Source organism: Oratosquilla oratoria, unplaced genomic scaffold (genome assembly GCF_046742065.1).
Source record: "Oratosquilla oratoria isolate Oo_2021 unplaced genomic scaffold, ASM4674206v1 SCAFFOLD54, whole genome shotgun sequence".
In the NCBI taxonomy this organism is placed as follows: Eukaryota; Metazoa; Arthropoda; class Malacostraca; order Stomatopoda; family Squillidae; genus Oratosquilla; species Oratosquilla oratoria.
In genome coordinates, this window is record NW_027467718.1 from 176,471 (window position 1) to 202,233 (window position 25,763).

General features: G+C 40.0%; 1 protein-coding gene across 6 annotated transcripts in view; it reads left to right on the plus strand.

Moving 5' to 3' along the window:
* LOC143023655 (tetratricopeptide repeat protein 23-like) overlaps positions 1-25,763 on the plus strand; it is a 625,055-nt gene that overhangs the window by 171,821 nt on the left and 427,471 nt on the right. For all 6 annotated transcript variants that reach the window (XR_012966191.1, XM_076182256.1, XM_076182259.1 and 3 more), the window contains exon 3: positions 22,034-22,251. Coding sequence is in view for 5 of the 6 variants with exons in the window: in XM_076182256.1 (XP_076038371.1) it covers positions 22,034-22,251 (218 nt within the window). In the remaining variant the exon portion in view is untranslated. The remainder of the gene's footprint in view (positions 1-22,033; positions 22,252-25,763) is intronic.

Genomic DNA, 25,763 nt, shown 5'->3' on the forward strand with positions numbered 1-25,763 from the left:
CCCCATAATTACCAGGTTACCCCCGCCCATTAGTATCTCTTTTAATGATTGCCTTGTATCTTCTAGCATTTTCATATGCGCATTCTTTTTCCAAGCGTTCGTTTTTGGGGGCACATAAGTCACCACAGATTTTCTACTTTTCATGTTCTTGTCTTCACTTTTTATCATGATCAGTTCTACATTACCTTTTCCATCCACAACTTTTGTCACATTCAAGTTTTTTAGCCAAGAACATGATTCCTCCTCCCCGTTTCTTGTCTCTGTTTTTAATCCAGTAATTGAATAGTCCATGTCCAACATCGGTGGATGGTATTTCACCCCTTAGTTTAGTCTCCACAATTCCCATTATATCTGGTTTTTCTTCTAGCAGGTAATCATTAAGTTCATTCAGGCCTGAAATTAATCTGTCAATGTTAGTATAGGCCACTTTCAATTTTCGTCTTTCTCCATTTTTTTTTTTCTGTCTTTGGTTCACCCATTCTGATGTACCATTTCCTCAGTCTCATGTCGATTACTCTCTAATGGAATTCCTTGCTTTCGGTCTCCGTTCTCTTTGCCTTTTTTTTTTTTTTTTTTTTCCCTTTGCTTCATCTCTTAATGTCTTTTCTTTTTCTAATTCCTCAATACTCATTTATCTTTTTATCCATATCTTATTGTACTTTTCACTCCTTGCCAAGTTACCTACTTTTTTTTAATATGTCTTCTACTACCATTTGTGATCTTAGTTTTATCTTTAGGGGTTGATTTCTATCCTTAGAATAGTGACCAATCCTATATGTTTTGTCAATGTCTTTACCTGAATCTTGGGCTCCCTCCTGAATTTCTTTTAGGATTGCTATTGCTCTCTTTTTCTTCTTTTTCTCTCATGTACCACGCCAAACCATGTTTTTCTTCTTAGTCCATATACCACAATACATTTTTTCCTATCCACTGTGTCTCTGACCCAATTTGCTTTTTTCATTAATTATTATGGGTGTTGTTTATGGTGGTCAATGAATTGTGTATGCTAATAAAATCCTCTGTCTGTGTTGTGGTTGTTGACATAGGCTCATGACTTGACACTGAGGTGACCACCAAGGATAAGGTTGTTGTTGTCGTTCCCTACACTGTCCGAGCAGTCCCGTTTCCCCAAGGAATGCCACAGCCGAAACTGGTTTTTTCCCACAAATCCTCTATAGAGTGTACGTTGTGTTGTTTGCGTGCATGATTATATATAATGCAGTCTTCCATTATGTGTTGTATGGTATGGGGTGAAGTATTACATCCTGGGCAGCTGTTCACAATGCGGTCATCCAGCCTCTTCTGGTAGCTTAGAAGTGCTGGGTGGTGGCCGCACTGCAGTCTGGCCAAGTGGACTCTGTCCTTTTGTGGGAGAGAGGATTCAGAAGGGTGGATATCAGGGGGTCTGGCATGTAGCAATGTGTTGTCTTTCAGTGTGTTAATGGAGCGGTGAGTAATATGATTATTAATATGTTTCCGGAGGCTGGTATTTGGTGGTTGTGGAGGAAGAGAAGAGAGTATCTGTGTGTGATACAGGTCTTTGGGTGTTGTTTTAATGTTTCTTGGTGTGTGTGGGTGTTCTGCTATGTAGTGTAGCGGGTGTGATGAGTTTGTGGTGGCTGCGGCAAGTGTTTGTGTGCCTCTCATGTCGAGGTGGTCCTGGACTTTGAGGACTTTCGTTTCATGGTGTAAATGGTCTGTTGGTGTTGTATTTGTGCAGCCTGTAATTGTTTTTAGGGCTTTGTTTTGTATGATTTGAAGGGTGTTGTGGTGTGTCTCACTGAGATAAGGAGCCCATGCAGGACTCGCATAATTCATCACTGAGCGTATGCATTGTTTGTATATTGTTGTATTAGTTTGTTTTGTCCAAATGTTGTTCCAGTAATTGATTTAAGTGCGATAAGTCTAGGTGTGCATTTGTTTTTTATGTTTGTGAAGTGTTGTTTGAAAGACATGGATGTATTGTATGTTACACCAAGAATTTTCGGTGTGTTTGTGTGTGGTATTAGAGTGTTGTTGATGTAGAGATGAGGTATGTATTTGTGTTCTATTGTCCAGTTGGTGAGAAGTGTTGCTGTAGATTTGGTTGGAGCTATTTTGAGTCTGTTTGTGATGAACCATGTGTTGAGTGTATCAAGATATGGCTGGATTATTTCTGCAGCTTTGTCTGTGTTACGATGTGTGCATGTGATTGTTATGTCGTCTGCGTAGGAAGAGATTTGTATTTCTGAGGTGTCTGGTGTGGGTATGTCATGCATGTATAGATTAAAGAGCGTGGGGGATAGAACAGAGCCCTGTGGTACTCCATTCTTAATGTTTCTGATGTGCGATGATTGGCCATTATATGACACATAAGCATTCCTACCTGCCAGATAATTGGCCAGCCATCTTTTGGTGTTATTGTGCATGTCTGTGTTATATATTTTATTTGTTAGATTGTGGCGGGGGATAGTATCAAAAGAAGTGTTCTGTGGTGGGGCCTATCTGAATTGATGCCATCTGAAATTCTTTGTGTGAGGTTTATCAGAAGAGTGTTTGTGGAGTGTAGTGGCCTAAAACCGTATTGTGAGTCAGCAAGGGGAATATGTGGTGTGACAAGTTGAAGTATTAGGCGTTCAATGACTTTAGAGGGGGTGCAGAGAAGTATGATTGGACGGTGCGATGTTTGGATTGTTGGGTCTTTGTTCGGTTTTGGAATGGTGATTATTTTACTATGCTTCCAGATGTCGGGTATAGTGTTGTGTGAATAGCTGTAGTTTGCAATGTTTGTGAGTGCGTGTATACCTTGTGGTCCAATGTGTTTTAGGTGGATGTTACGTATATTATCAGGGCCACAGGCAGATGAGTGCTTGAGATTATGTATTATGTGTTTTGTCTGACTGTCTATGAAATGGTGTATAGTCTGAGTCTGTGGGAAAGTCTTTCTTACGTCAAATAGTGCATCGATTGTCAGGGTGAGAAGTGAGATGGCTTGTCTGTGCAAAATTATTTATGAGCGTGTTTGCTTGTTGTCTGTTTGAGGGTAGATTGTCTGTTGTTGTGATTATTGCTGCGTGAGAGTGTGTTGTGTTACTGTTGGATAGTGTAATGCTGTTGAGTGTTTTGTACAATTTGCTAATTTTTCTAATTCCTCAATACTCATTTCTCTTTTTATCCATATCTTATTGTACTTTTCACTCCTTGCCAAGTTACCTACTTTTTTTAATATGTCTTCTGCTACCACTTGTGATCTTAGTTTTATCTTTAGGGGTAGATTTCTATCCTTAGAATAGTGACCAATCCTATATGTTTTGTCAATGTCTTTACCTGCGTCTTGGGCTCCCTCCTGAATTTCTTTTAGGATTGCTGTTGCTGTCTCTTTTTCTTCTTTTTCTCTCATGTACCTAGGATAAGGTAAGGTGGTAAGTTGATTGAGGTTAGGTCTAAAGTTGTTTGGAACTGTGGGGGATGATAGGAGGGATGTACATGTTAACTTATGAATGTGGATTTATTACCTGTTCGTATTTGGACTGATTGGGTTTTGGTGGTGCTCTCTGTAGTAGGGAGGAGAGATTTGGTGGTGTAACTTGTGTCCACAAAGTAGATGGATAGGTGGATCAGGGTGATGAGTCCACTGCTGTTGCCATCAGTCTGGTCGTGTCTGATGGTGGTGAAATTATAAAATTATATATATATATTTTTTTGTGAATATCATAGTTTTGTTTTTTGTATAATGGGAATGTGTATGTTGTGTTGTTTGAGGAAGTGTTCTAGTTCAAGTTCATGTTTTTTTGTGTTGACACTGGTGTTACAATGTAAGATGTTGATGTTGTGTGTTGGTGTTGGGGTGGTCCCACAATGTAGATGCTGCCACACCAGGTCCTTTCAAAGTTGACAAATCTTGGGGCTGATCTGTTGACCAAGTGTCAAGGTTGTACCTCCAGAGGTGATGGAATTCACATACAGTAATCCCTCCCATATCCAATCTAATTGAGTATTAGGATTTGGAGAGTAATTGGATATTTGCATATTACAAAGGATTACAAAGGCGGAGCATGCCGACAGGAGACCTTTTGATCCATATCTAGGTCGGATGAAAAAAAAAAAAAAAATCATATTAATAATAAAATAATAAATAAAAACTTTAATAATGTAAATAACAAATAAAATACATAAATAAATGCATAGGTATAGTTAAAATAATAAACAAACAGGTAGATAGTAAATAATAAATTGACATAACTAATAATAATTGAAAATCAGACAGACAAATGATAACAAAACAAAAACAAATAATATAAGATAAATTATAATCATTACAGCATCTTAGGTATTTATCTAAATGATTCTCAAAGCTTCGAACTGAACTACATTGCACTACCTGTGCAGGAAGTTTATTCCATTCATTAACTACACAGTTGGCAAAGTTGTTTCTACCTACTTCCAAATTGAATCTATTTCCGGACAGTTTGAGACCATTGTTTCTTGTCTGATTCTCATTCAATGTGAAATTTTTGTCACTTTTGATGTTGTCAATTCCCTTTAAAATCTTAAAGACCTGTATCAAGTCACATCTGAGTCTATGCTTTTTTAGGGAAAACAGATTCATGTGCTTTAGTTGATTTTCGTATGATTTATTTTTGATATTTGGAATCAGTTTTGTGGCTCGCCGTTGTACTTTTTCCAGTCTGTCAATATACATATACCTAAGACTTTTTCCCCCTTGTAAGGGAGGTAGCCAAATGAAACAAAGGCATGAAAACCATTCCCACCCATTCCATCCCTAACATATTCCACTCCCCTCCACCATCTTACCTCCCTCTTATCTTGGCACCTCCTGGATAAGGGGTCATCCTTACATCTTGCTCACTGCTCTGGGTCAGAAGTAGTGTCGCAAGACACAGCACATCCAGAGCAAGGCCACTTCATTAAATCAGTGATCCCCCCTTTCCGTCCCCTCATGCAGAAAAGGAGAAGACAGGGAGAAATCCCTTCAGGTTGTGTCAATTTATTTCTCACACATACTCCCTCACCCCCCATCCTCCACCCACTCCACCTCATGCATCACAGCATCATCCATACACAACCATTCTCCATTCACCCCTATCTTCTGTTCTCTCCCATCCTTCCTCAACATTCCCCTCTTTCCCAATGCCCCTTTTACTCAATCCATCCATCTCATCTCATCCTAGGTCACCCCCTCATGTTCCCTCCCACCACCTCTGCCTTCCACACCTTTTTTACTAGTCTTTCTTCACTCATTCTTTCCATGTCCAAACCATCCTAATACTCTTTCATCAACCCTATCTCCCAACTCCCTTTCTGGTCCTGGAGCTGCAGCGTCTATGTCGTGGGACCACCCCCCAACCCCAAGAGTTGGGGGCCAAACAGCAGCAACCACCCCTGGCCATCAGCTCTACGCAGGTGGCACCGATCCCCAAGAGGAGCTACGCCTGCCTTGGGAAGTACCACAATCCTTTTTCCCAACATGCAATGTTACGTTTTTTCTGCACCGAGGGGTGATTTTCCGGCGATCACCCCTCTTCTTCTACTTTTAGCCAGAGATGTAGAGAGCAATCCTGGCCCCACCACAAAACACACATGCCCAACATGCTCTAAACCCATTACTTCGAGCAGACAGACAAAGGGCTCAGTTCAGTGCAATATGTGCAAAAACTGGGCCCACCTCACTTGTACAACACTTGCTGACACAAACCAATACACAAACACTTGGACATGTTCTACCTGCCCTCCAGTAACCCCACTCCCACCTCCCTAACCACAGCCAGCACCCTTACCCACTCCCAATTTCCCTTTGCCCTTACCCCCGATCAGTACTCCCCTTCCTTTGTCCCTGATCTCTCCTTTCCCCCCCTCTAACCCAGATCCTACACCTTCCCCATTACCACCCCAACCTCAACCCCAAATGGCAACATATAACACATACAAAACACACAACATCAACATATTACAACACAACATTGACAGTATTAACATGAAAAAACATGAACTTGAACACTTTCTTAAACAACACAACATACACATTGTGATCATACAAGAAACAAAACTAAGACACTCACACAAAACACCATCATTTCATAATTACACCATCATCAGACAAGACCGGACCGACGGCAATGGCGGTGGACTCATCACCCTGATCCATCACTCCATCTGTTTTGTGGACACAAGTGCCACAACCAAAATTCTCCTCCCTACCACAGATAACACTACAGAAATCCAATCCATTCGAATCCGCACAGGCAACAAATCAACACTGACAATAGTTAACATGTACATCCCCCACAATCATCCCCCACAGTTCCAAACACCTTCAGGCCTCAATTTAGCCAACTAGCCTCAATCCCCAACCTGATCATGGGTGGTGACTTCAACGCCAAGTCGTCTGCCTGGTATGTCGACAACCCTGACACAGACAGAGGGCTTGATATACAGACTCAGTTTGACACATTGACTATCATGAACAACACACATAATCATACACATATCCCACACCAAGCCCTCTACACTCCCTCCTCTCCTGATATCACCTTCTGCTCCCCCTGCCTAACCCCAACAACATCATGGAGAGTGGTTGGAACCCTTGGTTCTGACCACCTTCCAATCATCATCACCACCAAAACAAGATGCACCCCAGTTGGCCACAGACACACATACACCAATTACAAGAGAGCTAACTGGGAAGCTTTTACTAAAGAGACAGAACAACATTTTGAAACACTTAACAGTACACCAATCACAAACATAAACAATGCTGTGCACACTTTTAATACAATCATACAAAACGCAGACAAGAGATACATCCCTAGAGGCAACAGAAAATCACACAACCCCAACTTCACACCAGAAATCCAAGACCTCATCAAACAAAGTGACACACTTAAACATGATACCCCCACACCTATCCCTCAAAACATAGCAGACCAAATACAAACACTAAACACTGTGATTGCTAATAAAATACACGAACAAAAAACACAAAATTGGCAAAACTTTATCAATGCACTTGATCACAAAACAAACACCAGCAAATTGTACAAAACACTCAACAGCATTACACTATCCAACAGTAACACTACACGCTCTCACGCAGCAATAATCACAACAACAGATAATCTACCCTCAAACAGACAACAAGCAAACGCACTCATACGTCATTTTGCACAGACGAGCCATCTCACTTCTCACCCTGACGACCGACGCACCATTCGACGTAAGAAAGACTTCCCCACAGACTCAGACTATGCACCCTTCATAGACAGTCAGACAAAACTCATAATACATAATCTCAAGCACTCATCTGCCTGTGGCCTTGATAACATAAGCAACATCCACCTAAAACACATTGGACCACAAGGTATACACGCACTCACAAACATTGCAAACTACAGCTATTCACACAACACTATACCTGACATCTGGAAGCTTGGTAAAATAATCACCATTCCAAAACCGAACAAAGACCCAACAATCCCAACATCGCACTGCCCAATCACACTTCTCTGCACCCCCTCTAAAGTCATTGAACGCCTAATACTTCAACTTGTCACACCACATATTCCCCTTGCTGACTCACAACACGGTTTTAGGCCACTACACTCCACAAACACTCTTCTGATAAACCTCACACAAAGAATTTCAGATGGCATCAATTCAGATAGGCCCCACCACAGAACACTTCTCATAACATTAGACATTAGTAAAGCTTTTGATGCTATCCCCCGCCACAACCTAACAAATAAAATATATAACACAGACATGCACAATAACACCAAAAGATGGCTGGCCAATTATCTGGCAGGTAGGAATGCTTACATGTCATATAATGGCCAATCATCGCACATCAGAAACATTAAGAATGGAGTACCACAGGGCTCAGTTCTATCCCCCACACTATTTAATCTATACATGCATGACTTATCCACACCAGACACCTCAGAAATACAAATCTCTTCCTACGCAGACGACATAACAATCACATGCACACATCGTAACACAGACAAAGCTGCAGAAATAATCCAGCCATACCTTGATACACTCAACACATGGTTCATCACAAACAGACTCAAAATAGCTCCAACCAAATCTACAGCAACACTTCTCACCAACTGGACAATAGAACACAAATACATACCTCATCTCTACATCAACAACACTCTAATACCACACACAAACACACTGAAAATTCTTGGTGTAACATACGATACATCCATGTCTTTCAAACAACACATCACAAACATAGAAAACAAATGCACACCCAGACTTAACGCACTTAAGTCAATCACTGGAACGACATTTGGACAAAACAAAGAAACTAATATAACAATATACAAACAATGCATACGCTCAGTGTTGAATTATGCGAGTCCTGCATGGGCTCCTTATCTCAGTGAGACACACCACAACACCCTTCAAATCATACAAAACAAAGCCCTAAAAACAATTACAGGCTGCACAAATACAACACCAACAGACCATTTACACCATGAAACAAAAGTCCTCAAAGTCCAGGACCACCTCGACATGAGAGGCACACAAACACTTGCCGCAGCCACCACAAACACATCACACCCGCTACACTACATAGCAGAACACCCACACACACCAAGAAACATTAAAACAACACCCAAAGACCTTTATCACGTACAAATACTCTCTTCTCTTCCTCCACAACCACCAAATACCAGCCTCCGGAAACATATTTATAATCATATCACTCACCGCTCCATTAACACACTGAAAGACAACACACTGCTGCATGCCAGACCCCCTGATATCCACCCTTCTGTATCCTCTCTCCCACAAAAGGACAGAGTCTACTTGGCCAGTCTGCAGTGCGGCCACCACCTAGCACTTCTAAGCTACCAGAAGAGGTTGGATGACCGCATTGTGAACAGCTGCCCAGGATATAACACTTTACCCCATACCATACAACACATAATGGAAGACTGCATTATACACAATCATGCACGCAAACAACACAACATACATTCTATAAAGGATTTGTGGGAAAACCCAGTTTCGGCTGTAGCATTCCTTGGGGAGACGGGACTGCTCGGACAGTGTAGGGAATGACAACAACAACTCCCTTTCCACCCCTGTTCTCCTCCTCACCTCATTTCTCACTCTATCCAACCTAGTAACCCCTATCATACTTCTCAGGCACCTCATCTCAAACACATTTAAACTCCTCTCTTATGTTCCATGTTTGTGCCCCATAGAGTGCTGTCGGCACAATTACTCCTTCATACCATGATGATGCTTTCTCAGGATTCAGTAAGTACGAAAGGAGGAGTTTAAGTCGAATCTTAGAGATAGAGAGGGAAATGAACAAAAATAGGAAATGGTGGGAGAATGAAATTATGGACCTAAGGAAGGAAATCGTTGAACTAATGGATTGTTAAGTGCAAGCAAACATTGAAATTTCCAACCTGAGGAAAACTAACTTGGATCTAAGAAAGGAGATTAAGGAAATGAAAAATTATATAAGCGAGGTAAAGAGTGAAAATGAAAAGAAAATTAATTATATTACCAATAGTGACAGCTTAAAAAAAGAGATAAACATCAAAAACAAGAAAGGACTGAAAAATTTGAAGAGAACTTAGGTGAGGAAAGTATCCAAAAGATTAAGAAGTGGAAGGAAAACATAGAAAATAAAGAAATTGCCTTTAAAGAAATAGTTCAACAACAAATGCAAGAAAATGCAAAAGACACAATTATCCAAGTAATTAATGAAAAGGCAAATTGGGTCAGAGATGCAGTGGATAGGAAAAAATGTATTATGGTATATGGACTTAAAGAAAAACATGGTCTGACGAGGTACATGAGAGAAAAAGAAGAAAAAGAGACAGCAATAGCAATCCTAAAAGAAATTTAGGATGGAGCCCAGGTGTAGGGAAGGACATCGATGATGTATATAGGATTGGTCGTTATTCTAAGGAAAGAAATTGACCCATGAAAATAAGGAGTGAATAGTACAACAAGATATGGATAAAAAGATAAATGAGTATTGAGGAATTAGAAAAAGAGAAGACACTAAGAGATGAAGCTAAGGAAAAAACGCGAAGAGAACGGAGACCGAAAGCAAGGAATTCTATTGGAGAATAATCAACATGAGACTGAGAAAATGGTACATCAGAATGGGTGAACCAAAGACAGAAAAAAAAAAAAAAAAAAAATGGGAAAAGGAAAAAATTGAAAGTGGCCTATACAAACATCGACAGATTAATTTCAGGACTGAATGAATTTAATGATTACCTGCTAGAAGAAAAACAAGATATAATGGGAATTGCAGAGACTAAACTAAGGGGTGCAATACCACCCATCGATGTTGGACATGGACAATACACTTACTGGATTAAAAACAGAGACAAGAAACAGGGGGGAGGAATCATGTTCTTGGCCAAGAAAAACTTGAATGTGACAAAATTGTGGATGGCAAAGGTAATGTAGAACTGATCATGATAAAAGTCGAAGACAATGACATGAAAAGTAGAAAGTTTGTGGTGACTTATGTACCTCCAAAAAGGAACACTTGGAATGAGAATGAGCATACAAAAATGCTAGAAGATACATGGCATTCATTAAATGAGATACTAATGGGTGGAGGTAACCTGGTAATTATGGGGGACTTTAATTTCAGAGAAATTTGTTGGGAGGGCATGACAGTGAAAGGCAGAGAAGGCTTGTGGGGTAATGTATTACTGGACATGACCATGGAATATACAATAACTCAGTGGGTCAGTGAAAACATCAGATACAGAAATAATAAGGAGCCATTGAGATTAGATTTAATATTTACAACAGAACCTGATATTGTGGATAAAATCCAATACAAAACACCAATTGGAAAGAGTGACCATATACTCATTGAGACTGAACTAAAGGAAGAAATATACTTGGAGAGAAATGAAAAGCATAGGAAAGGAAGATTGATGTGCAGCAAAACGGACTTTGGGAAACTAAAGAAATTCCTCCAGAATGCAAACTCGGAAAAATTTTACATGGAAGAGACAAAAGTGGAAGAGAAATGGAATATCTTGATGGATAATTACAATGAAGGGGTGAATAGGAATGTAGCAAGACAGAAGCTAGAGAGAGTGTACATTAAATGCTGGTTCAACAAAAGATGCAGTGAGGCAAAAGATAGAAGGGACAGAGCTTGGAAAAGATGGCAAAAAGATAAAAAACCTGGAAAATGGCAAGTACATATAAACTATAGAAATGAGTATGTAAAAGTGTGAAAAGAGGAAAAAAGGAACCATGAAAAGGACATTATAGAGAAATGCAAAGAGCAACCCAAGCTATTCTATCGATACATGAATGGTAAACTTAAGGATAAACAGGAAATGGTGAAACTATGCCAAGGGAATATAGAATACACAGAAAAATTAGAAATGGCCAAAGTCATGAATAATCACTTCAAGTCTGTTTTCACCAGAGAGAAAGCACAATATTGGGACAAGGGAAATGAAATGCGATCTCCCCCCATGAATGAGATAATAACACAAAAAGAAATAATTGAATATCTATAAAACCTTGATGTCAGGAAATCACATGGCCCAGACGGAATTGCAAATTGGATTATAAAAGAATGCAAAGAATTAATGGACAAAACACATACCATAATAAGTTGCTCACTTAAAGAAGGAAAAATACCAAAAGACTGGAAAAATGCTAACATTGTACCAATATATTAAGGAGGAAACCAGGAAGAACCAACTAACTATAGACCAGTCTCACTAACAAGCACTATAGCCAAAATTTGTGAGAAAATCATCAAGAATAGATGGGTAAATAAAACACCTGGAAGATAATAATATAATAATCCCAAGGCAATTCAGGTTCAGAGAAGGAATCATGTACCACAATCATGTAGAATCATGTACCAAGATCATGTACCACAAACTTAATATGTTTTTACTCAAGATTGATAGACATAGTGCAAGAAAGGGATGGATGGGCTGATTGTGCCTTCCTGGACTTACAAAAAGCTTTTGACAAAGGACCACACAAAAAAATATTAAAAAAGAAAAAAAAGAAATAGAACATATAGGAGGGATACAAGGGAACCTACTAAAGTGGATGGACTTCCTGATTGGTAGAAAGATGAGAGTAGTGCTCAGAGAAAAATATTCAGGTTGGAAAGAGGTGATCAGTGGAGTTCTGCAAGGATATGTATTGGCTCCAATAATGTTTGCTATTTATGTGAATGACATGAAAGGTGATGTGCAATGTTACATGAGTTTCTTTGCAGACGATGCCAAATTGTTAAGGAAAGTAAAAACTGAAAAGGATTGCGAATCACTACAGGAAGACCTGAATAAGGTATGGAACTGGAGTCGGAAATGGGAAGTGGACTTCAATACTAAGAAGTGTAACATAATGGAGTTTGGAAAAAGTAAAAACAGAATATCAGGACAATATAAAATTGGAACTAAGGAGGTAAAGAAGAAGAGATCCAAAAAAGATTTGAGTGTAATTATCTCAAATGACTTGTCCTATGATAAACAGATAAACAAAATTGCCGGAGAATCCTAGAACTTGCTAAGATCAATAAAAGTGACATTTACGTATTTGGATGAAGAAATGCTAAAAAAAAAAAAAAAAAAAATGTTGGTCACACTGATAAGGCCTGGACTAGAATATGTGGCAATGTGGTCACCCAGTACCAAAAAGAATATAAAGAAAACAGAAAGAATACAGAGAGCAGCCACAAAAATGGCCCCTGCACTTTCAAACTTGTCATATGAGGAAACACTGACTAAACTGGAGTTACCGACTCTGGAGCAAAGAAGAGAGAAAGGCGACCTACTGTCCATCTACAGTATCATGAAGGGCACAGAAATACTCAATAGAGAGGACTTGTTAAACTGGGACAAGAGAAATACAAGAGGACATGGAAAGAAAATATAAAAAACATAGCTACAGAAGAGATATGAAGAAAAACAGTTTTCCACAGAGTGGTGGACACTTGGAACAAACTCGACAAAAAAATAGTGTGCGCAGAAACCATTCATGAGTTTAAGAGCAAACTAGACACTGCAAGATACGAAGGCAGGACATCACGAGTGTAGCTCCCCTTCCCGCAAAATACAACTAGGTAAATACAATCTCCTCCTAGCATCCGTTCCCAAATGTCTTATTTCTCATTATACTTTTTAATTCCCCAATCTACATTCTACCTCCATTCCTCCCTTTCCCACCACATTTGCACCCAAGTATCTAAAACTATCCACCTCCTCCAGTCTCTCTCCCTTAATACTCACTTCCAGTCTGCTGCCACTTTCTCCCCTTGTACATCTCATCACCTTACTTTTATCCACATTTATCTTTAACTTCCTTTTTTTGCACACATTCGCAAACTGTGTCACTAATTCCTCAATCCCTCGTCTGATCCTGTTACAAGTGCAGTGTCATCAGCAAACAACAACTGGCTTATCTCCCACTTTTCTTCATTTTATTTAAACATTTCCAATTCCTGACCCACTACCCTTGCAGTTACCTCTTGCACCACTCCATCCATGTATAAATTGAACACCCAGAATGACATAACATATCCCCGACGAAGTCCCACCTTTACCTCAAATCATTCACTCTCTCCTTTTCTAATCCTAACACATACTCTACTACTTTTGTAAAAACTCTTAACAGCTTTCCTCCTATCCCATGTATCTACAATACCTCCCACATTGCCTTCCTGTCTACCCTGTCATAAGCCTTTTCCAGATCCATAAAAGCCAAAAAAACATCCTTACCTTTTTTCTATAGCTTTCTCACATATCTGTCTTGCCACAAAAATCTGATCTACGCAACCCCTACCTGTCCTAAACCCACACTGTTACTCACCAATTACTCCCTTTGTTCCTCTTGTAATTCTTTCAATCAAGATCCTCCCATAAGCCTTCCCAACTACACTTAACAAGCTGATCCCTCTGAAACTACTACACTCACACTTGTCCCCGTTTCCCTTGTAAAGTGGAACTATACAGGGATTTCTCCAGTCCTCTGGCACTCTACCCTCTCTTAAACAAACATTAAATAACCTCACCACCCAGTCCACCATCACTGTACCTCCTTTTTTCAGACATGCTGCATGGCATTCATCCAACCTAGGTGCCTTGCCTGCTCTCATTATCTTAGCAACTGCCTTCACTTCTTCTTTCTTTATTTCTCCTCCATTTTCCTCACTCATCAGTCATTTTCTTAATGCTTCCCACTTCAACTACCTTTTCCTCCCTATCCTCCTTCACATTTAGCAACTCCCTAAAATACTCTGCCCATCTTCCTCTCACTGCCTTCTCTTTTATTATCATCTCTGTATCTGCACCTTTTACCTTTTCTTTTCTACTTGGTTTGCCTTCTCTTCCTCTCAGTTTTTATTTTTATTTTTTATTACTTTCAATTTTTTTTGTCATATCACATCTGCTCTCCTCTGTTCCTTTTTTATCTTATGCTTTACTTCTCTTTTCTTTTCTTTGTACCTCTAGCTCATATGATTCCTTCATCTCATTTTGTAACCAATCTGTGAAAGCTCCCTTCTTCTTTTATACAACCTTCTTTGCTTCCTCATCCCACCACTCATTCTTTTTAGTACTGGGTGTCCATAGTGCTACACAGCAACACTATGGACACCCAGTACTAAAAAGAATATAAAGAAATTAGAATATAAAGAGCAACAACAAAGTTGGTACCAACTCTCTCCAAATTAACATACGAACAAAGATTGTCCAAATTGGAACTACCAACTCTGGAACAAAGACGAGAAAGAGGAGATCTGCTGACAATAGAATCATGAAAGGAATGGAAATCCTAGATAGGGATGATTTATTAAAATGGGACAATGGGAAAACAAGAGGACTTGAAGAGAAACTCAAAAAGGATAACTATAGAAGAGATCGGAAAAAAAAAAAGTTTCCCACGTAGAGTGCTGGATACCTGGAACAAATTAGATAAGGAAACAGTGTGTGCAAACACTATTCAAGATTTTAATAAAAAACTTGATGTTGAAAGATACAAAGATGTGTCACCACGAACATAGCTCCCTTCCCGTATAATACAACTAGGTAAACTCACTACCCTTCCTTCTATTTCCGCCCATCCTCCTTGTTCCACACACCATCTTTGCACACCTTGTGACTCCCTCCTTGAACCATCCACATTCCTCCTCCACTCCTAGTTCTACTCTATCCTTCACTCCCTCCCACTCCTCTCTCAGCTTCTTCTTGTACTCCTTTTCTATCTCATTTAAGGAGTTAACTCTAAGCATCTTCCTATCTTGAAACAATAAACTGCATTATCAACCATTCAGTTAAGGAAGAGGACTGTACGGAATCCATTTGGGTAGAGATTATAGGCAAGAATAAGAAAGTTATTATTGGCGTCTTGTATAGACCTCCTAACCTCAGCATTGAGCGGACTGATCCCCTGATACATGAAATTCACAGAGCATCCCAGTACAAAAACGTTGTGATCATGGGAGATTTTAATTATAGAAACATTGACTGGGAAACTTTAATAGGAGATCAGGAGACAAAGAAATTCCTAGATGTGGTGCAGGATAATATCCTAAAACAAGTGATTACTGATCCTACGAGAGGAGTAAATATTCTGGACTTGGTTTTGACCAATAATGAGCACCTAATGAGTAACGTAAAAGTGGGAGATAGTCTAGGCTCTAGCGATCATCAAGAAATAAGATTTAATATTATTTGAGAAGAATTAAAAAGTACGAATAATGTCCAAGTACCAGACTTCAGGAGAGCAAACTTTGACAATAAAAAAAACCTATTTGAAATTGAATATGAAATGTCATGCGGATGTTCTGGACATTGTCGAGTCTCGGTGCATGACCGGGGTCAGGTCATGACTAGAGGTCGGATCATGGAGGGTAATATGCATACCTTGGGTCAGGTCAATTGGGAGCGAGGGCTCAACAGACAAGTCAGTGATTTGCATGAAATATATATCAATCTAACTGATTTAATTATTAATGCACAAAATACATCTATCCCCCTAAAGTCAATACGGAAAAATAGTAATACTCCCAAATGGATGACGGACAGATTGAAACATGAGATCGGAATGAAAAGAGGACTTTACGTAAAAATAAAAAACAGGGAAACACACCTTAGATCAAGATATAACAAAATGGCAAAGCTGGTTAAAAAGAATACATGTACAGCGAAACGTAATTATGAAATTAAGGTTGGTAGTCAAGCAAGATCGAACCCAAAGGGTTTCTTTCATCTCTGTAGAACAAAAAATAACGAAAGAATAGGACCAATTAAAAATGATGAAAATGTCATGATACAATCGGAAGGAAAAATGAGTGAGGAGTTTAACAATTATTTTCCATCGGTGTTTACTAATGGGAGGTTAGATAAAGTACCTGACTGCGATCTGATTTTCGGAGGGGATGAATAAAGTAGTTTATCTAATATCAGCATTAGTAAAGTAGAAGTAGTCAAGCAGTTTGAAAGACTTAAAGCTACAAAATCCCCGGGTCCAGACGAAATCTTTCCGAGAATGCTAAAGGAGTGTAAATTTGAAATCTGCGACCAGTTAACTGAAATATTTAATAAATCAGTAGACACTGGTTTTGTGCCTATTGCTTGGCGGCAAGCAAACATTGTTCCTGTTTTTAAGAAGGGAGATAGATCATCTATATGCAACTACAGGCCAATCAGTTTGACATCAGTTGTAGGAAAAATGCTTGAATCAGTAATAGTAAATAGACTCAGAGAACACATCGAAGGGCATAATTTAATTTGTGATTCACAGCATGGTTTCTCCAAGGGTAAGTCATGTGTGACTAATATTTTATCCTTTTACACTAAAGTATATAAGGCGTCAGATAACAATGATAATTACGATATTATTTACCTTGATTTTAGCAAAGTGTTCGATAAGGTGCCACACCAGAGACTACTAAAATCAAAGCCCATGGTATAGGAGGAAAAGTGTTAGAATGGATTAGAGCTTGGATTAGTAACAGAAAAGAGAGGGTCACCATAAATGGAGTAAAATCTAGGTGGGGCAATGTTACTAGTGGGGTCCCCCAGGGCTCGGTTTTGGGTCCCTTGTTGTTCATTATGTACATAAACGACTTACATGACGGAATAGTGATGTTAGTAAGTTTGCAGACGACACTAAAATAGGATGCCTAATTAGGTCAGGAGACGATGCAGAGATTCTGCAGGATGATCTTAACAAATTGTTCACATGGTCGGTGATATGGCAAATGAACTTCAATATCTCTTAAGTGTAGCATTTTAAACTTAGGGCTACACAACCCTAAAAATAGATACAACTTAGATAACATGCTTTTAGAGAAAACTTAGTGCAAGAGAGACTTGGGAGTTCTAGTGAGTCCAGACCTTAAAACCAGGAAACAGTGCATTAGTGCCAGGAATAAAGCTAACAGAGCATTAGGTTTCATTGCTAGGACGGTAACAAATAGAAGTGCAGAGGTAATTATTAAACTCTATCTAGCAATAGTTAGACCCATCCTTGACTATGCGGTACAGTTTTGGTCTCCGTCCTACAGAATGGACATCAATTCACTAGAATCAGTACAGAGAAGAATGACCAAAATGCTACATGGATTCAGAAATTTGCCTTATGAAGAGAGGCTTAGGCACCTGAACTTACACTCTCTGGAAAGATGCAGAGTGCGGGTGATCTAATAGAGGTGTTCAAATGGATCAAAGGCTTTAACAAGGGTGATGCAGACAAGGTCATCATATTAAAACAACAGGGCAGGACTCGCAGTAATGGTTATAAACTGAACAGATTTAATTTAAAAAGGAAATAGGCAAGAATTGGTTTACTAATAGGGTGGTCGATAAATGGAATAAACTTAGTAACCATGTAGTAAGTACTGAAACTATCAATTGTTGTAAGAAATGATTAGACAACTTTATGGATGGGGATGACAGGTGGTGATGGATACAGAGCTGCCTAGTGTAGGCCTTATGGTCTCTTGCAGTCTCCTTCATTCTTATGTTCTTATGTTCTTTTCCACTTTGTCCATCTATCCTCCACTCTCAACTTAGTTTCCACCAAAAAATGATCTGATATTCCCCCACTCTCTCCCCTTAAAACATGTACATCCTTAATTTTTCCTACTATGCTCATATTTACCACTATATAGTCCATTAACACTATACCACCCCTCCATCCACCACCCTCTCCTATGTGTACTTATGCTTGACTTTCTTCCTAAGCACTGTATTTGCTATCATAAACTTTTTAGACACATCTCCACCATCAACTCTCCACTACGACTTTCCTGGAACTCCACACTTCCCAACCACTCCGTCTATTGGTTCATTTCCTGCCCTAGTATTAAGGTCTCCCAATACCACTACATTGACATTTCTCCCTAATTCCTCTATGCACTCGTTTAAATCCATCCAAAAAGCCTCCCTTTTCTCTACACTCTTCTCACCACCCCCATATGCACTTACAAACACCCATATATTCCTTCCCAGTTTCACCTTCATCCACATTAACCTTGAAGAAACCTCCTCCCACTCCACCGTATGCTTATCTATTTCTTCACTTACTAGTATAGCCACCCTTTCTCTCCTTTGTCCTCTCTTCACTCCTGAGAACCTCCCAACTACACTCCCGAAGTCACACTTGCCCCTCCCTCTCAACTTAGTTTCAATCAGTGCCAACACATCCATCTTTCTTCTCACAAACATTCTGCCTATCCATTCCCTTTTACTCTGATCTGTACCACATCCATGTACTTTAACCTCTTCACTCCGGGGCACATCGCACGTCTGGCAGCATTAGCTGCCCGACGTGCGATGATGCATCATAATAATCCCATTATAAAAAATAAAGTCAGTGCTCAATCGTTCGTTCTCTTTCACCCATGAATTTTGATAACCATAGAAAATATGATGAAGCCAGTTTAGAAAGAATGGAGGTTACGTAGGTACAACTACAATAAATATAATCAAGACACCGACGTCGGCATCATCGTGTACCCACTTGCTCTTCATGCCGCCTACGTAGGCGTCACCATATGGCTGTGGTTAAAAGACCCAAACCTTAGGGTGCTGGTTGGAAAACTCCTAGACCCTGTCTACAGGGAGAAGGATACCTAGTCCTAATGCCCATTCCATTTTTGTCACCTCTTATGACTCAAGTGAGAAGACTTGGTGGCAGTATTCTTCTCCCCCCCCCCCACCACTGGGGGTATTTTGATATTTGAGGTAAAATTATCCCCCCATCCACAGTCAGCTGCAGTATCCAGGCAATTTGAATTACTCAAGAGGCCCTGTTCAGATTTGTAGGGCCTGTTTAAGGTCTGTTCAGATGTTGGAGGTTTGGATAATGTTGGATAATGGTGGTTTGGATTGATCAGTCAATCCATTGCCTTGGTCTTGCTTACAGGAGACCCACAGCCTTATTTGGATATGGGTGGGATTACTTTTCTGGCACCACTCATCTATTTTCATATTATATTTGCTGGTGTCACTTGACATGCTTACAGAAATATTGTATTTTTGTGCTTTCCCCATGAATGTCTTTTTATCACAACATTTAGTGCTTGTGTATTGCTTTTCTGATATACAGTTATCATGGCTAGTAAACATGCTACTTGCAGTAGTGTCAATAATATTACTCAAGCATGCTCCATTTTGCAATGTTACAGTCTCCCCTATATATATATATTAATTCTTAATGATAAAGTAGATTTAAATTATGCAGTTTTTACAATGTGCAAGCTCTCATGGAATGAAACCTTTGTATGAAAAGAGAAATGCCTGTCAGTACAAATCTATCTCTTTGCTGCTCTGTTGTGTTATTTTTAGTTTTACCTGATATCATGTGGACCACGGTTTAAACCTTAACAACTACTCTTATCAGGCATTCAGGTATCCAGCAACTTCAAGTATCCGGCATATTTTTTTAGAGCATTAAAATCTATAAAAATCTATATGAAATCAATACGAATCGATAAAATTTCCCACGCAAGGCTTTAATTGTTCCTGCTTTCACCAGAGCGCACCACTGTCTAGGTCAGTTTCACGCCACCTGCCACAGCCCACTGCCCACGCTGTTCAGTCTCACATGTGCCACATTTGTGTTTGTCTCTGCTCAGTTCAGCTACATTCTTCCTCAAGTGTTCTCCTGTAAACTTTCATCATGCCCATAGTTGATAAATGGAAACGTGTTGTGCTTACACTTAGGCAGAAAGTGGACATTTGCAAACGTTTAGAGGAAGGGGAAAACAGAAAAATACTCATGGACAAATTTGGCATAGGCTCATCAACCATCTATGATATTAAGGCCCAATGGAAGAAGTTATGTGAGTTTATGAAGGGGACAGATACCCCAAAAGCTGCTGAAAACTGTCACACTTTACAATATCAGCGTGGGGACATGATTGACAAAGTGTTGTACGAGTGGTTTTGCCTGAAAAGATCCGAAGGAGTATCAATAATAGGCCCCATGCTGCAAGAAAAAGGACGCAACTTAGCAAAGAAGATGGGTGAAGCGGAAACATGCCAGTTCTCAGATGGTTGGCTACACCGATTCAAGACTTGGCATGGAATAAGGAAGCTGGACATTGCTGGTGAATTGAAATCTGCAGATCAACCATCGGCTGAATTACCGTAAAAGTTTCCTGTGTAAACTTGTAAATTATGGTGATGGTACAATCCCTGAGTTCCAAAATTTTTTATAATGTAAAAGACGCTATCTTCATGGCTTCGTTAGCTTAGCAGGATGTCAAAAAACAAACCATGATGCAATGTTGGCATAAATTGTATCCCTTGATCATGTTTGAAGAGGTGGATGATTCTGACTTTGAAGGGTTTGGTGACGAGAAATTCAGTGGTGAGTGAATGGATGGATGTGGACAAAGACGAAGCGGTAACATTCACTCTAACTGATGAGGAACTTATCAATATGGTAATTGAAGATAATCTTGAGAAGATGACAGAGGCAGATAGTGAGGAAGAAGATGACCCTGAGCCTAAGGTGGCGTGGAAAGATGCTGCAAATGGTTTAGCTGTCTTTGTTAAGTTTGCAGAGCAGTGCAGCTATATGTCCACCCGAGATGTTAAGTCTCTTCACTGCATTCAGAATGAATTTTTATTGCAAAGAGGAAAGAGCTGTAAACAAGCTGACATAAGAAACTATTTTAAACTAGGTTGTAAGTGAAAGAAAGAGCGGCAAACAAGTACAGAGGATAGTGATGAACTGGATGTTGGCGAGTGAGGTATTCACCTTGGTCTTTGGATCATGTGTTGGACTCATGAGCGACAGCTATTTCCCTCCCGGAAGAGAGCTCAGAGCTCGTATGACCGATCTATGGGTAATACTATGACCTTGCACACACACACACACACACCCAACTCTCCGCCCATGAGAGTCGGAGTAACGACCCGAAGCGCAACGATACCGAAATAATTTCGGCCCTGGGCAGGATTCGAACCAGGTGCTGATGCACCTCCATGCTGACAGTCCAGTACTCTATCAACCGTGCCATCGGTGGTTTTGTTTGTTTGTTTATGTGCTTTTTTGTTGAGTTAAATGTTTATGTTATGTTAATTGTTAGTAGTGAATAAAATGAGTTGATTGTAGACAAAGTGTTTTTGTAACCCTTCACTTATTTTAGTAACCCCTTCAGAAAAGTACAGAGAAGGTTAGTGTCTAGTGATGAACTGTATGTTGGCGATTGAGGTGGTGACGCCGCAATCATGTGATGCTTTGTTTATGTTACGGTATGTGATACTATATGTTAACTGACATTAATAGTGAATAAAGGGGGTGATTGTAGACATATTTCTGTACCCCTTCACTTACTTTAGCAACCCCTTCAAGTATCTGGAATTTTCCAGTATCCAGCATGCCTTTGGTCCCAGTGATGCCAGATAAGAGAGCTTTTACTGTAATTGCTACTTGCTCTAGCAGTCTGAATACACAGGGCAAATGTAGCTGACTGCAGCCAAACACTTTCCACCAAAGCTGCTCACTCTTCTTTATGGAAACTGGATTGTATTTTCAGAACAAAGGTTGTCAGTGGACGAGTGCTTGCTGGAGCCTCACCAGCGCCTCAAGTTAGCCCTCTACCGTGGGAGGAAGCTTCTGGCAGCACAGGATGGTGATGCCACCATCCATGAGTTTGTGCATGCTCAAGCACTTGCCAGGATAGTCCACGGAGATCAGCATTGGAGATATTGTCGCTGTAAGGTGTTCATAGCTCAGGCATATCTCCACCTTAAGGTACCTTAATTGGTATTTCTTATTTTTCAAAACACCAATCTCTTCATTTAATAGACAAAGGAGGGGAGAGTCATTGGTTCAATAAACATTAAATTCATGTATTTACTGTAATTTGATATCGGACTTACCAAGGATTGTGGAAAAGGGTTCTTGATTTGCCATAATCATATCATGTAGTAGGGGTAACTCATAAATTTATTCTTATTCACTGAATTTTGTTCTGAAATCTGTTAAATGAGGTTCATTAAATGAAGGGGTGACTGTAGCATTAACTTGAGAATGAAGGAGACTGCAAGAAACTTGAGGGCCTGCACTAGGTGTCTCCATGTCCAGTACCACCTATCATCCCCATCCATAGTCATCTAACCTTCTCTTAAACCAGCCAATAGTTTCTGTACTTACTACATGGTTACCAAGTCTATTCCATTCATTAACTACTCTATTGGTAAATCAATTTTTGCCTATTTCCTTAAATCTAAATTCCAGCTTACATCCATTACTGTGAGTTCTACTGTCTTAATATGATGACCTTGTCTGCATCACCCTTGTTACAGCCCTTGACCCATTTGAATACCTTTAATACCTTGAATACCTGTCCCTGTAAGGTAAATTTCTGAGCATGTGTATTATTTTGATCATTCTCCTCTTTACAGATTCCATAATCAAGGATAGGTCTAACTAATGCCAGATAGAGTTTGATAACTGCATCTGCACTTTTGTTTGTAACCGTCCTAGTAATAAACTCTAATGCCCTGTTAGCTCTGTTCCTGGCACTGATGCATTGTTTACTGGTCAGGACTCGCTAGCACTCCCGTCTTTCTCACATTCTGTTTTTCCTAAAAAGTGTTATCAATGCTATACCTGATTTCTGGGTTGTGTAAACCTATGTTTAACACACTACACTTTTAGATATTGAAGTTCATTTGCCATTTCATTGACCATGCAAACAGTTTAACCCCTTCCATACGGTGCCGCACACGTAGGCGTCATGGACTTAGATCTCGGTGGCAGCAACCAATGCCAGCCGTACGACGTGTCGTAATAATACTCGCATCATAAAATATAGTCACTGCTTATATCGATCGTTCTCTCTTCACCCGTGAATTTTGATAACCATAGAAAATGCGATTACAAAAGAATTAGAAAGAATGTCATTATGGAGGGGCGACTACAATAAATATAATCAAGACGCCGATATGGCAGCCTCGCGAATACACTCGCTCCCCATGACGCCTACGTGTGCGGCACCGTATGGAAGGGGTTAAGATCTTCCTGCACTATTCCAGCATCATCCGTAGACCTAATATGGCATCCTACTTTTGTGTCATCCACAAATTTATCAACATCACAAGTAATCTCACTATCCAAGATGTTTTTATATATAATGAACAGTAAGGAACTCAAACTGAGCCCTGGAGAACTCCTCTGGTAATATTCCCCCATTTGGATTTCACACTATTAATGGTGACCCACTGTTTTCTGTTATCAATCTATGCTCTAATCTATTGTTACTAATCCATGTTGTACATACATACATATACCAAAGGCTTTTTCCCCCTACATGGGGGGTAGCCAAAAAAAAAAAAGGCATAGAAACCACTCCCACCCATTCCATTTCCCATATATTCCACTCCCCTCCACCCTCCTCCCTCCCTCTTATCTTGGCACCTCCTGGATGACGGGTCATCCCTGCATCCTGTCCACTGCCCTGGGTCAGAAGCAGTGTCGCAAGACACAGCACATCCACTCTCAATTTACCTTCCACCAGAAAATGATCTGATATTCCCCCACTCTCTCCCCTTCGAACATGTACATCCTTAACTCTTCCTACCATACTCCTGGTCACCACTATATAGTTCATTAACACTATCTGCCACCCTTCCATCCACCACCCTTTCCCATGTGTACTTATGCTTGATTTTCTTCCTAAACATTATATTTGCTATCATCAACTCTTTTTTAAGACACATCTCCACCATCAATTCTCCACTACAATTTTGACCTGGAACTCCATACCTCCCAATCACTCTGTCTATTGGTTCATTTCCTGCCCTAGCATTAAGGGCTCCCAATACAACTACATTGACATTTCTCCCTAATCCCTCTATGCACTCATTTAAATCTACCCAAAATGCCTCCCTTTTCTCTACGCTCTTCTCACTACCAGGCCCATTTGCACTTACAAAAATCCACATCTTCCTTCCCAGTTTCACCTTCATCCACATCATCCTTGAAGAAACCTCCTTCCACTCCACTTGTATTTGGGTGGCTAAATGAAACACACAGTAATTAATTAAATTCCTCAAAGCACAGACACAAGTGTGTACGCTTCAGAAGCGAGAACAAGACTGTCTCATGCAACCCTTGAGTTGGCGTGAAAAAGCATACATGAATCGCATTTGCGATTACAAAAAAAATTCTCACAGAAATATACAATAATAAATATATATTAATAAATAAACAATACTGTAAATAATAATACACAAGTATGTCACCATTACATTGCTTGGCCACCACCACTTGGTGACCTAAAAAGAAAAAAAAAAAAAAATGGATGACCGAGACAAGACAAACGCAAAACATACAAAAAGAGAACCCACACACCACATACACAACAGTGGAACAAGAAAAGTGTGGGAAGAAATGTGGTCAACAGCACACCCTATGCATTAACATAACACATATAATTACATGACATAAATGCAATACATACACAAAACAAGAGATACACAAAAGGAAATGGATACAAGTACAAGAACTCTATACAAATACAAGAATACATAAAAGAACTGGCACCAGTTAAACACAAAAACACAGCAATTGCCGGACATCCGGGACATGAAACATTGAAACAATTACAACATACATACATATACCAAGGCTTTTTCCCCCTTACATGGGGGGCAGCCAAAAAAGAAAAAGGCATAGAAATCACTCCCACCCATTTCATTTCCCATATATTCCACTCCCCTCCACCCTCCTCCCTCCCCCCTATCTTGGCACCTCCTGGATGATGGGTCATCCCTGCATCCTGTCCACTGCCCTGGGTCAGAAGCAGTGTCGCAAGACACAGCACATCCACAGCAAGGCTGCTTCATAAATTCGGCAACCCCTTCTCCTTCCCCTCATGCAGGAAAGGAGAAGACGTGGAGAAATCCCTTTGGGCTGTGTCAAATTTTTTCTCATACATACTTCCTCACCCCTCATCTCCCACCCAGTCCCCCTCATGCATCACAGCCTCATCTATACACAACCCTTCTCCATTCACCCCTATCTTCTGTCCTCTCCTGTCCTTCCTCTACAGACATTCCTCTCTTTTGTAAAGCCCCTTTCACCCCATCCATCCATCTCATCCTAGGATGCCCCCTCATATTCACTCCTTCCACCTCCACTTTTTACACTTCTTTTACTAGTCTTTCTTCACTCATTCTTTCCATTTGTCCAAACCATCCTAATATTCTTTCATCAACCCTATCTCCCAGCTCCCTTTCCACCCCTGTTCTCCTCACCTC